Source organism: Chinchilla lanigera, unplaced genomic scaffold (assembly GCF_000276665.1).
Source record: "Chinchilla lanigera isolate Chin_1 unplaced genomic scaffold, ChiLan1.0 scaffold00112, whole genome shotgun sequence".
NCBI lineage: Eukaryota > Metazoa > Chordata > Mammalia > Rodentia > Chinchillidae > Chinchilla > Chinchilla lanigera.
The window spans coordinates 176,189-188,870 of NW_004955513.1; the positions used below are offsets into that span (position 1 = coordinate 176,189).

Consider the following 12,682-nt stretch of genomic DNA (forward strand, 5'->3'; position numbering starts at 1 on the left):
AGCTGGGAGAAAAAATGCCAGCGCTGAGAGTCCAGAGGCGGGATGGAACGGAAGGGCACGCGCCAACGCCACACAGCAGTCAAGTTTCCCAGGATTCCCAGCTCAACCTGGAACGAATGAACTATTTCTCAGAGCCTCCTTCTGCTCACCTGCCGAGGGAGAGTGACAACACCCACTTTCTATTTACCAGATTGTTGCAAGCATCACCTGGCGCAAAGAGCCTAGTGCATTGTTTCATAAGGATACTACAGCTCTTATCACGGCAAGTATTTGCCTTGAATTTCCAGTGGGAAACATCTGACACCTTTCAGCAACGCAGTGCTCGGTAAAATTAGTCCCGTGGACCAGCAGGTGCAGCGTGGCAGCCACGGAGTGTCCCGCAGAAGGCCGATTCCCGGCCCGTAAGGCTTACGACCGTTGTCGTGGCAACCGCCACACCTTCCCGCCTCCCCAAGGGTGGCTTCACCTCGCGCTAAACCGTAAGTCTACAGAAGGGAGACTAACTGAAGGGCCCCGAGGTGGCCAATTTAGGTCCTGCGGTGGCTTCCCGGGGTCGCATGCTCCAGCCAAACGACCACAGACGGACAGTTGCCCTGGGAGACAGCCGCCGTCGCAGCCACCACCCACTCCGGACACTTCCGGCTGTCCCGCCCTTTGACCCGGAAGTGGACTAAAGAGGAAGCAGCTGGTGATGCGGAGGCAAACATGGCGGTCCTGGCCCCCCTCAGCCCCTCGGGCTCCTGCTGTCTGCGTCTGGCCGCGGGCCTGCGGCTGCTTCCGGTGCTGGGGCTGCTGCCGCTGCTGGTCGAGCCCGGCCTGGGCCGCTTCCACCACCTGGCACTCAAAGTAAGGCCGGGCAGGACCGGGACGGGGGCGGAGGCCGAGGCTGCTCCTCTCCGGGACTGGAGGAAACTTCGGCTCCACGGGGCCTCCGAGGGCCGCGGCCGCCCCTGTGTGCTTCCCGGCCGCGACGCTGTCTGGGAGGGAGCGGGCGGGGTGAGCGCGAGGCGCGGGCTCCTCGGGCTGACGGTGGGGGAGGATGCGGCCGGCGGCCCTATGGCCTCTGCCGGCTTCCGTAAGCCGCTCTTCCTGCTGCCCGTAAGTTTCGACTTCATCCCAGCTCTGCGGCCGCGGTCAGCGCTCTCGCGCTCCCTGGTACCGGCGGCTCGAAGGTGTGCTGAATCGTAGCCTCTGTTTCCTGGTTCGGTCAGGGCTCTCGTTGGAGAATTTCCAGGGGAAACAATAACAAAAAGAAAAACAAAAAGATTTGGGCTAGGCGTAGCGTCTTTCTTTATACCGTAGTTCACAGTTAAAAGTCCTCGAAGGCATTCCCCGTCTCTCCAGGTGATTCAGCGGGTTAGGTATCCGGGGAATGGAAAAGTGCATCGTTAGGACTCAGTCTTGTACGTTACCCTCGTAATACACGGTGTTCTAACAAGTTTGTGGGCTGGTACGAAGTTTGTCTTGTGAAGACACAGTCCATTAACCACGAAGCCTTGTATTTTGTGAAGGTAGACTGTTACGCGATCAAGGTTTAAAAGCCCGACCAGACTCATGCAACCATAGTTTGGGTATCAGCTTTTGTTGTTTACAAATGAAAATTATTCTGATGAAAATGGTTCTTAACCACAGGTGAATTTTGGTTCCTTTTGATAATTTGTTAATAGCTGCAGGCTGGCGTGGTGGGGCACGCCTGTAATCCCACCACTCGGGAGGCTGAGGCAGGAGGATCGTTATGAGTTTGAGACCAGCCTGGGCTATAAAGTGAATTCAAGGCCAGCCTGAATTGCGTAGTGAGACCCTGTCCCAAAAAAAAAGCTGTAGAAATTTTTCCCAGGGAAGTGCACATTGAGATCTAAACAGAATGTTCTTGGGATTTATAAGCCCAGTGAAGTATATCCATGGGTCCGTGCTCTCACGTTGACTCTAGAAGCTAAGGGTGGTAGCTTATGCCGATAATCTTAGCTAGTTGAGAGGCTGAGGAAGGAGGATCATGAATTCAAGGCCAGCCTGGGCAACGTAGCTAGACATTCCCTCTCTAAACAAAAACACACCCAAACTCGGCTTTAAAATTCGGCCATTACATAGTTTATGATCTTGAGTCTTCAAGTAATGAGCTGAGTTCATGCACCTTATAAATTAGAGGCAGAACTGTCAGTGGGACACACTGGACTATGTCTCCTAGTTCTTTTTTTTGGGGGGGGGGGTCTTTTTGAGACAGGGTCTCCCTATGCAGTTCAGGCTGGCCTTGACTTACTTTGTAGCCCGGGCTGGTCTTGAACTCACAACAATCCTCCTGCCTCAGCCTCCCGAGTGCTGGGATTACAGGGGTGCGCCACTACACCTGGCCTGTCTCCTAGCTCTTGAGTCCAGTGCTCTTTCTACATTTCTGGAATTAAAATAGAACGTGGCTGGCATCATTAGATAGCCTTTTGATGTCTGTAGGTAGAAAATTTTACCAACCTCTGTGGTAGAAGCAAACAATTTGTAATTCTAGTGATTCATTTCTACCTGTTGTGTTAAATTACTTAATGGTTCCATTTGGTAACGTGTTTCATAAGTATCACTGTGCCCATTCTATAAGCAGCACTGGGATTGTTTTCTCATAAATGTTCTAATGTCTTGTCCAAGGAAATAAAAATCACTGTGAGAGAGCCTGTTGGAACAGCATTAGGTTATTTTGTTTTGCCTGAGATTGAAATAAATTCACAGGTTAGAGACCCAAACTGAAGCAGTCAGTGAGTATCCAAAATATGCTTCGAGCGTTTGAACAAATTATCATGGAGGATTTCAAGTACACCACAGCAAGCAGAGTCATGTCATCGAACCTCACCAACCATCACCCAGTGTCAAATTCTGCCCCATCCCTACACACGTTTTCTTGTTGCCATTTTTTATTTTTTTAATTAGAAAGGAGTCCTTTCATTTTAATTTACTTTAATTACATTCCATCATTCTTCGGTTTTCCCAGATTTCTCACATTCCTTCTCTTTTGACCTTTCTCTGTTTTTTGTTTTTGTTTTTTGAGACAAAGTCTTACTATATAGTTTATAATTAAATAATTAAAAAATTATTTATTACTTTTGCTATATAGGTTTTTTTTCTTTGTCTTTGAAACAGGTTTTCGGTTGAACTCATTTTGTAGCCCAGGGTGGCCGTGAACTTGCAGCAGTCCTCCAGTGCCCACCTGCCAAGTGTTGGGATTATAGCCTTGTGCCACCACACGTGGCTGCTATATAGTTTTTTATTTTTTAATTTATTTTTATTTTTTATTTTTTGCTACATAGTTTAGACTGACCTTGAACTTATTATGTAGTCCAGGCTGGTCTTTTTTTTTTTTTTTTTTTGGTACTGGGAATTGAACTCAGGACCTTGCGTTTGCCAGGCAGGCGCTTGTGCTGCTAAGCTATATCCCTGGCCTCTGGTCTTTTTTTAAAAATTAATTTTATTGATACATTTTAGGTACACATAATGAGATTCATCATAGGGAATTTGTACCTGTACATGATGTATCTTGATTCTAATTTTTTCCTCAATCGCCTTGCGACCTTTCAACCTCTCTTGCCCTCCTTATTTACAAAAGCTTTTTTCCATTTTATTCCTTCTATTCTTTGTTCTTTTCCCTTCCTTTTCCCCTCCCTCCTTCATTGTTCCCCTCCCCATTTGAACATGTTTCTTCCTATTTCCTAATATCTATTATACATTTTGGTCCTTATTTATGCGTTTGCTTGCTCATACCAGAGAAGCCATGCAATATTTATACGTGTATCCAATTTATTTCACTGAAGAGTATGGTCTCAAGGGGCTGGGGATTTAGTTCAGCGGCACAGTGCCTGCCTGGCAAGTTCGAGGTCATGAGTTCGATTCCCGGTTCCGGAAAAAAAACAAAAAACAAACAAAGTATGGTCTCAAGGTGCATCCATTTACCTAGAAATGTCTCAAGCTTATTTTTCTTTATGGCTGAGTAATACTCCATTGTATTAAAAAACAAAACAAAACACAGCTTTGTCCATTTACCAGTTGATGGGCATTTGGGCTGTTCCCAAGATGTGGCTGTTAGAATTGTGCCACTATAAACATGGGTGTGCATATATTGCTGTGGTATGATGCTTTAAATTCTTTCAGGAAGATACCAAGAAGGGGAATAGCTGGGTTGAATGGAACCTCTAATCTTAGTTTTTTGAGGAATCTGCACATTGTTTTCCACAGTGGTTGCACCAGTCTACACTGCCATCCACAATGGAGAAGAGTTCCTTTTTCCCTGCCAGCATTTGTTACTGGTTGACTTCTTGGTGGTAGCCATTCTTTCTGGGGTGAGATGGAATCTCAGTGTTGTTTTAATTTGCATCTCTCCAATGCCAGTGATGTTAAACATTTTTACCTATATTTATTTGCTCTTTGTACTCCTTCATCTGAGAAGTATGTATTCATCTCAGATGTCCAGTTTTGGAGTGGGTCTTTAAATTTGGGGATCTGATTTTTTTGAGTTCTTTATATATTCTGGATGTTAGTCCTTTGTCTGAGCAACAGCTGATAGAATGTTTTTCCCACACTGTAGGTTGTCTCTTCACTCTGTTGGTGGTTTCTCTTGATGTGTAAAAGCTTTTTAACATGATCCCAGTTGTTGACACTTTGTGATAGTTCCTGTGCAGTCAGGATTTTGTTCATAAAAGTCTGCATCAATTTCTTCAGGAGTTTTGCCTGTTCTCTCTTTCAGCAGATTTAATGTTTCTATTTTAATATTTAGATCTCTGATCCATTTTGATTTTAGTTTAGTGCATGGTAAGAGACATGGGTTTTGTTTTAGTCTTTGGCATGTGGAAAGCCAGTTTTTCTAGCACCATTTTCGTTCTTTTTTTTTTTTTTCCCTTCTCTTTCTTTCTTTCTTTTTTTTTTTTTTTTGGTATTTTTGAAACAGGATTTTGCTATGCAATTCAGGCTGGCCTTGAACTAACTCACTTTGTAGCCCATGCCGGCCTTGAACTCTGGCAGTTTTCCTGCCTCAGCCTCCTGAGTGCTGCAATTACAGGTGTGCACCACCATGCCTGGCTTCCAGCACCATTTCTTTTTATTTTTATGTATTTACTTTTTTGGAATTGAACTCAGGACCTTGTGCTTCCAGGCATGGGCTGTGCCACTGGGCTATATCCTCAGCTATATCCTCCCCAGGTAGGCCTTCAACTCATAGCACCATTTATTAAAGAGGCGATCTTTCTTCCAGTGAAAGCGTTTGGCCCCTTTGTCAAAGACAGAGTGGCTGAGTATGTTTGGAGTTGTTTCTGCATCTTTTAATCTGTTCCATTGATCCTGAGATTTGTTTTTCTCTGCCAGTACCATGCTGTTTTTAATCACTGTGGCTTTGTAGTATAATTTCAAGTCAGGGATTGTGATAGCCCATCCAGGCTGGTCTTGAACTCTCGACAATCCTCTTGCCTCATCCTCTTGAGTGCCAGGATTACAAGTTTGCCCTACCGTGGTCCAGCCTTTTTCTTAGGTCCTTGTGTTTCCTTCATGTTTTCCCCCTCCTTTTTGTTTTTTTTTTTGAGACAGGGTCTGTCTGTGTAGTTCGGCCTGACCTTGAATTCACTCTGTAGCCCAGGTGGCCCTTCAATGCATAGCAATCCTCCTGCCTCAGCCTCCTGAGTGCTGGGATTACAGGCATGAGCTACCATGGCCAGCTGGTTCCTCCATGTTCTCTGTCCCATTTGTCAGTAGTCGTGTGGTCATTGTTGAACACTGCTCCACTGCACAGATCGATCACCTTGTGCTTAGCTGCTCCCCAGTCGGCGGTGTTCGGATTGCTGCACTTTTTGACCATGGTGAGTTGTGCTGCTATAGACGCTCTCGTGCAAGGTTGTGTGTGGTCCCCTAGTGCTGCACTGGACCCAGGGCCTCGCGCGTACAGGGGGAGCGCTCTACTGCGGAGCTACGTCCCAGCCCTTTTATTTGTTTAGGTTTTGAGACAAGATCCATATAAGTTTCCCAGGCCAGCCTCAAGCTTTTGCTCTTTCTGCCTCAGCCTCCTGAGAAGCTGCAACACCAAGTCTTTTGATGACTGGAAGCTCCACTGCATAGGAAACAGAAGCCAGAAAATACCTTGCTAAAGCTTTGAGTGCCTGTGTTTAATTTGAACATTTTTAGGTTGGTTATGAGTGCAGTTTGGGAAGAGGTCTAGTCCTGACTGCTAACGAGTGCCACTTTTGGCCCGTCACGTCAGAGGCCCTCGTCACTGAGTGGACCTGGGCCAGAAGATGTTAAATGTGAAGGTAGGGTAAAGCCAAATGAAGAAAGAAAGAAAAATAATTTATACCAGAGGCTTCCTCTTTCTTGGTGGTGGTTGTACTGTGGATTGAACCTCGGGTTTCACACTGAGCTACATGCTGAGCCTTTTTTTATTTTCTTTTTGAGGGTCTTGCTAAGTTGCCCAGGCTAGGGTTCGCACGTGGAATTGTCCTGTCTCAGTCTCCCAGAATGCTGCGTACGGGCGCGCATGGCCACGCCCAGCAGCAGTAAGCCTGTGAACACGCGTGTGCACAGCAGTTGAAGTTTGTGTTGAGCTGATGAGAAAATGAAGCGATACCGAGACGAGGGCAGCGGGGCCGCGGACGCTGTCGATGGGGCGTGTGGAGAGGTTCCCCGCGCAGGCGACCCTGCGTGGTGCAGGCTCTGTGTTCACGGTGGAACCCAAGCGGCCGAGCAGTGCCCTGGGCCGTGGGTCAGAGAGTGGAGCTTATGAGGCCGCGGGAAGGTGTGTGACCGTGTGTCACAGGGAGCGTGCCCTGGTAGCTGAGCTGAGCAGCCCGGCTCCCTGAGGAAGGGCCAAAAGCCAGCCTGGAGGCCCGTGTGTGCGTGGCTGGGAGAGCGGTCACCGTCACTGCCCTACGGCGTCCCTCGTCCGCAGTGGACTGTGCTTGAGAAGACCACAGAGGGTTACGGGGGTGCACACAGGCCTGCTGTGTACTGGGCGCCAGGGTCAGCGTGAGACGAGAGCAAAAGTCGCTGCTGTGAGCAGGCGTGGGGTCCGGGAGGGGAGCAGCCAGAAGGTTTCTTGGGAGCTTGATGCCTGAGCTGAGGGTGGAGGAGCTTATGTATTAGGAAAGGAGTCGGCCAGGACTGTGCGGGCAGTGGGAGGGCCATCCGAGGGGACAGCGTGGTGAGGGGCAGCAGGAGGTTGTCCTTGTGTGGTGTCCGCATGCAGAGGAAGGCACAGGGTGGAGGGAGCGCTGGGACCCAGCGGTGGCACTACCTGGAGGCCTTAGATCTCTGCGTCACGGGCGTCATCATGTTGGAGAGCTGCGGGGGGTTTCTTTGCGGCCAGGCCTGGCGAAACGGGGCCAGCCTTTTGAGGAGATCCGTTCCCCAGGAGGCTGGGCAGGCAGGAGCCAAGGCAGGGACAGCGGGCTCAGATGGTTGGCTCGGGAGGAAGGAGAGGGGACAGGCCAGGGCGGGGGATTTTTAGCTCAGCGGCACAGCGCCTGCCTGGCAAGTGCACAGTCATGAGTTCAATTCCCGGTACCGGAGAAAACCCAAAAACCAAAAAAAAAAAAAAAGAAGGGACAGGCCAGCAGACAGGGTGAGGGAGGGGCGGCGAGGTTGGTGTCTCCTCCGCCTGGCAGAGTCTAGGGTGGAGAGCACCGCTGGTGGATGGCAGCATTGGAAAGGAGCAGGAGCACGTGTGCAGCCCCGCCCGCCAGCCGCACCCGCGGGCAGTGGAGATTGGGTCTCTGGCCGGGCTCTTTATAGCTGTGACGACCCCAGCACAGAGCCACAGCGAGACCTTTACTCAGGTGCGGTGGCCAAGAGCAGCGGGTTTCCTGTCGCGTGAGCTTGCATAGTGCGAACTTAGGGGCCCTGGGGCTTTTGCTGCCTACTGAGCGGGCCTCTGATGGTCTCGAAGGTCCTCCCGCCAGTGCTGAGCACATGCGAGCGTGAAGGACGCCCAGCGCCGTGCACTCTGCCCGAGGTCTTTGCTGCAGGCCTTTTGGGTTCTGTGTCTCGGAGGTACACACGTCTGCTCGGCATCCGCCTTGGCCCGCGTGTGGGAATGCATCACACCCCGCTGAGTGGCTGCTGGCCGGTCTCTCTGAGCTTGTGTGCTGCTTTGCTTTTCCCTTCTCTTTTCCTTGCAGTGCTGGGAACTGAATCCAGGGCCTTGCACTACTAAGCACAAGCCCTACACTCTGGCCGCTGCGCCCTCAGTCCTAGGGGGATTTTTAATCCTTAAGTGTATTTTTTTTTTCACTAACAGGCAGAAAGTTGAGGTCAAGAAACACTAAGCCCAGCATTCAGGAGGCTGAAGCAGGAGGATCACTGTGACTTCCAGGCCAGTTTGGGCTACGGAGTGAGTTCAGCCAGAACTCATAGCGAGACCCTGTCTCAAAAAACAAAAAGAGAGAGAGAAACACTATTTAGACTAGAACAAGATTTCTAAAAATTAAAAAGAATTCTTCTCCTTCCTGTCTTTATTTCAGTGTAAATGATTAGGAGAGTGGGTGTGTTGGGTTGACTAGTGTCCCCCTGAAGTTCTATTGACCTGGGGCCTCTGTAACCTTGTTTGGAAGCACGGCCTTTGAGGATAAGATTAGGTTGGCCAGATTAGCGTGGGCTCTAATCACACCATGACTGGCGTCCTTGTAAGAAGAGGAGAGAAGCCAGATATGGTGATAAACACCTATGGTGCCAGTTACTGGAGAGGCTGAGGCAGGAAGATCTCTCAAGCCTAGGCGTTGAGGGCCAGTCTGGGCAATGTGAGACCCCATCTTCTCTTGAGAGAAAGGAAGGGAAGGAGGGGAAGAGAAGAGAGGTCGGAGATAATGCAGAGGGAGGCGGAGCTTGGGGCGGTGCAGCTGTGCACTGAAGTATTCCCGGTGGCCAGCGGAAGGGTGCTGGCTGCTGGCTGCTGTGGGCGGCACCGGGCTGCAGTCAGGGTGCACTGTGAAAGAGCTCTGCTGTGTGTCCACATTCTGAAGGGCTGTGGTGGGAGGTCACACTGGTGACACCTTCTCTTCAGCGTCGTCCCGCACTGCACAGGGCACTTGTGGCAGGGCACAGGGAGTGCAGACGTCTGTCTGTGTTCCCCTCTTACAAAGTCACTGGTGCTTCTGTTACAGGGCTCTGCCTTGTCTGATCCCCGTCACCTCCTAAGCCCCTGCTGTAAACACCTTAGTCTTAAGTTTCCACACGCTTTTTTAAAAAAAGTCTGGGCATGGTGGTACACACCTGTGATCCCAGCACTTGGGAGGCTGAGGCAGGAGGATCACCCAAAGCCAGTGTGGGCTCCATAGTGAATTCAAGGCCAGCATGAACTGCATAGCGAGACCGCAGCCACCTCAGTGCAGCCTGTTGAGATGTTAGCACCCCTGCTTCATACAGTAGGGGAGGAGCTCTGGTGAAGTAGAGGAGGAGTGGGAGTTCAGACCTGGACCCGCTCCTTGCATCTCGCTGCCTACCCTGGCCAGCTTTGGTGCTGAAGCCCTAAGTGACTCTGGAGCAGAGCCGCTCCCCACACCGCTGTCCGTTTGCTGTCTCCCACCTGCTGCTCTGCGGTCTGCTTTTTGTCATGGGAATGATGCGCTGCAGTCCCTGTGCGCTGAGCTGTGGAAGGTGAAGCTCCTTATGGGGCGTCACTGCCGCCGCCAGAGCCGGTGGAGCCATGCGGTGGTGATGGCGATGTGTCTGTCACCAGAGAGACCAGCAGCCATGGTGCTTACAGGCGCTTTTTTCTTGTTGTTCAGATCTTTTTTTTTGTCTTTTTGAGACAGGGTCTCACTGTGCACTTCAGGCTGGCCTTGAGCTCACTTTGTAGCCCAGGCTGGTCTCAAACTTGCAACAATCCTCCTGCCTCAGCCTCCCAAGTGCTGGGATTACAGGCGTGTGCCACCACGCCCAGCTTTTTTTTTTCTTTGAAGGGGAAGTACAATCAAAAGTTGATGTCACATTCGCTGGCAACTAATCCACATTTAAAAACCAGGAAGCTTGGAGGGATTGGCTCAGTGGTGGGCATTTGGCACGCAGGGCCCTGGGCTCCGTCCCCAGCACAAAGCAAGCACACAGTCAGACGGAATGCGCGTTGGCCCGGGCGCCTCTGGGCTGCCGCCACCAGTGGGGCTCAGGCCCTTGGCTGTGAAGGGGGCGGTGGAAGGCGACCCTCAGCTCGGTCAGGGGGTCTGGTGGCACTCATTGTTTTCTAGGGTTCGTTCAGAAGAAGAACTAGACGGAGGTAGCAGCCTCACTTGTCTGCCTTCCGCAGACAGCCGTTTAATGGGGAGTTGTTGGGGAAGTGAAAGGAAAAGTATGTTTTAAATTCTGAAATTGAGGTACAGGAACAAATGTTGATACCGTAAAACAGCTGTGGGGATTTTAGGGGGTGTTTTCTCATTGTTGTTTCTGGGCATCAAACCGAGGGCCTCGCACACACTAGGCAGGCACTCTACTGTCAAGCTACGCTCCAGCCCAAAGTACTGTGTTTTTATTTATTTCCTTTTTATTATTTATTTAGTTTGTTAGTGGTTTTTTTTTTTTTTTTTGTTTGTTTTGTTTTTGTCTTTTTGGGACAGGGTCTACTTGTGCAGTTCAGGCTGGCCTTGAGCTCACTTTGTAGCTCAGGCTGGTCTCGAACTCGCAACGATCCTTTTGTTTGGGATCACAGATGTGTGCCACTACACCTGGCTACAGCTGTTTCTTTTGTTTGTTTTTTTGGTACTGGGAATCGAACTCAGGACCTTGTACTTACCAGGCAGGCACTGAGCTGCTGAGCTATATCCCTGGTTCTGTAACTTTTTAAAGTGAGGAAAAAAAGAGCTAAAAACACCACTTGGCATTAGGTGTTGAGCTTTGGGAACATTTTCTTCCATGGTTTCATCTTGAGGTTTTTCTTCTCTTCTCTGTCTCCAAATGCCTGGCCCCATTTCTATCTAGGTGTCTCCTACGCGCCTCATGTGAACAGCCCACCTGGCTGGCCACTCCTCTGCCCACCCGTGTGCCTCCCTTCAGTTTGCCTGCGGGACGGGTCACTGCCTACTTGTTTTCTCCAGCTGTAGATCTGTTACTCCCAAAGCCACGCAGTCTCACAACTGCTCTAAAAGCTCCCCAGGCCCCCTGGCTGTACTGTCTCCACGGTCACTGTTGCTCTGGGCCACCCTGCACAAGAGTGAGCGAAGTATAAAATTATCATGGCACATCACACCATGCGCAGAACCCTCCCTGACTTGGACCACACTCATCCCGTGGTTCTTGCTGCCTCCGAAGCAGCTCAGGAGTCCTCTTTCCTGAGGGTCTTTATCAGGTTGATCAGAAGTTCAGGCACTGTGGCTGCCGAGCACCATCCAGCAGAAAGGCAGGCCCTTGAGCTCCTTACCCACCCCATTTACCAGATCTGGGGCTGTGAAACCTGTGTCTTCACCAGATCAGCATGGCCAGGAAAAGGGAAAGCTTTGAATCGATTCAGGACATGGAGGCAGCCGGGACAGTACAACTAGACACTCAGGAAAGAGTGCTCCAGAGCTGCTGCAGGACGTGCCAGGGGCAGAACTGGCCTGAGAGTGACTGAGAGAGAGCTTCCTGCTGTGGTAAACATAGGCAGCCCTCCGCAGACAGTGGCTTGCCCTCTGCAAGCAAGAGGAGCAGTAAAGACATTCAGGACCGGACTCAGACTCTTCCCAGCGTCACTTCATCTTTATCGCCTCTGCAGTTTTTGACTTCAAGCATTCCATGTAGATTCTTCGAGCCTGAAATTCCGACCGCAGTCCAAAATCCTATCTATACCCAGTTTCCCCTCCAGGTAGCTGCTGCTATCACTCCGATGTCAGCCTGCTGATGTAGGTAGCTAAAATCTGATCCTCGCCGCAGTCTCAGTCTCTGAGTGTTGCCTCGCCCCTCCGGCTACCTGACAGCAGGTAGGAAGAGACCAGTGAGTTTGAAGGGAGGGAAGGAAGTAAGGGGAAGATAGCGATGTCTTTTATGGTAATGCATTTTTAAAATTTCTGCCCTCACTGTATCTCCCATCAGCCCTCACAGGGATGTCCTGGCGTTACTCCAGGTCACGGTTTGTTTGGAAGCTAGAGTGGCCCTTCCTGAAAGCCACAGCCTGTGACGTCACTGCCCTGTCCACGCCTCTGCAGTGCCTGTCCCCTTACGGATGTGAGGTCTCTAGCAAGGCTGCCGGGCTGTGTGTGAGCCAGGGCCTCACTCACGCCTCACCCTCCTTCCTCTGCTTTCAGTGTGTAGCCTGGTGAAGCTTGGTTCGTTGTTTTTTTCTGACCCACGGAGCACACCTAAGACATCATTAGCACCCCCAGAAGTGGCCCTGGGCCTGCTTCTCTCCTCTGTGGCCAGAGGCCCTGCCGTAGTCAGCAGAAACGCAGAGAAGGAGGAAGACGGGGAGGGGGAGAGAGTGTCGTGTTACGCGGCCGCTGTGACACGGGTGAGGCTGAGCAGAGCCCAAGCCTCGAGCCCTGATGGGACCGAACAGGAAGCAGAGGACGTAATATTGCAGCGGAGGTGACACCGTGCAGCCATGGCGGCCAGAGCAGCTGTGGTCGGGCAGCTGCCTCTCCCTGTGGAGAGGACACGGGGAGGAGAGCAGGAAGGGACTGCTTCCACCACCCACAAAAGTCGATTCCGGGTGGGTAAAAACACCATGTGAAAGCAGAACTGCAGGGCTTTTGAATAAAATATCTGGGTA

The 12,682-nt window shown here is 50.7% G+C and overlaps 1 protein-coding gene across 1 annotated transcript in view; it reads left to right on the forward strand.

Moving 5' to 3' along the window:
* Positions 1–617: 617 nt before the first annotated feature.
* Positions 618–12,682, forward strand: part of Gpr107 (G protein-coupled receptor 107) — a 56,903-nt gene continuing 44,838 nt past the window's right edge. The window contains exon 1 of the mRNA XM_005408338.2: positions 618–846. Within this exon, the coding sequence (XP_005408395.1) occupies positions 706–846 (141 nt within the window). The 5' untranslated portion in view covers positions 618–705. The remainder of the gene's footprint in view (positions 847–12,682) is intronic.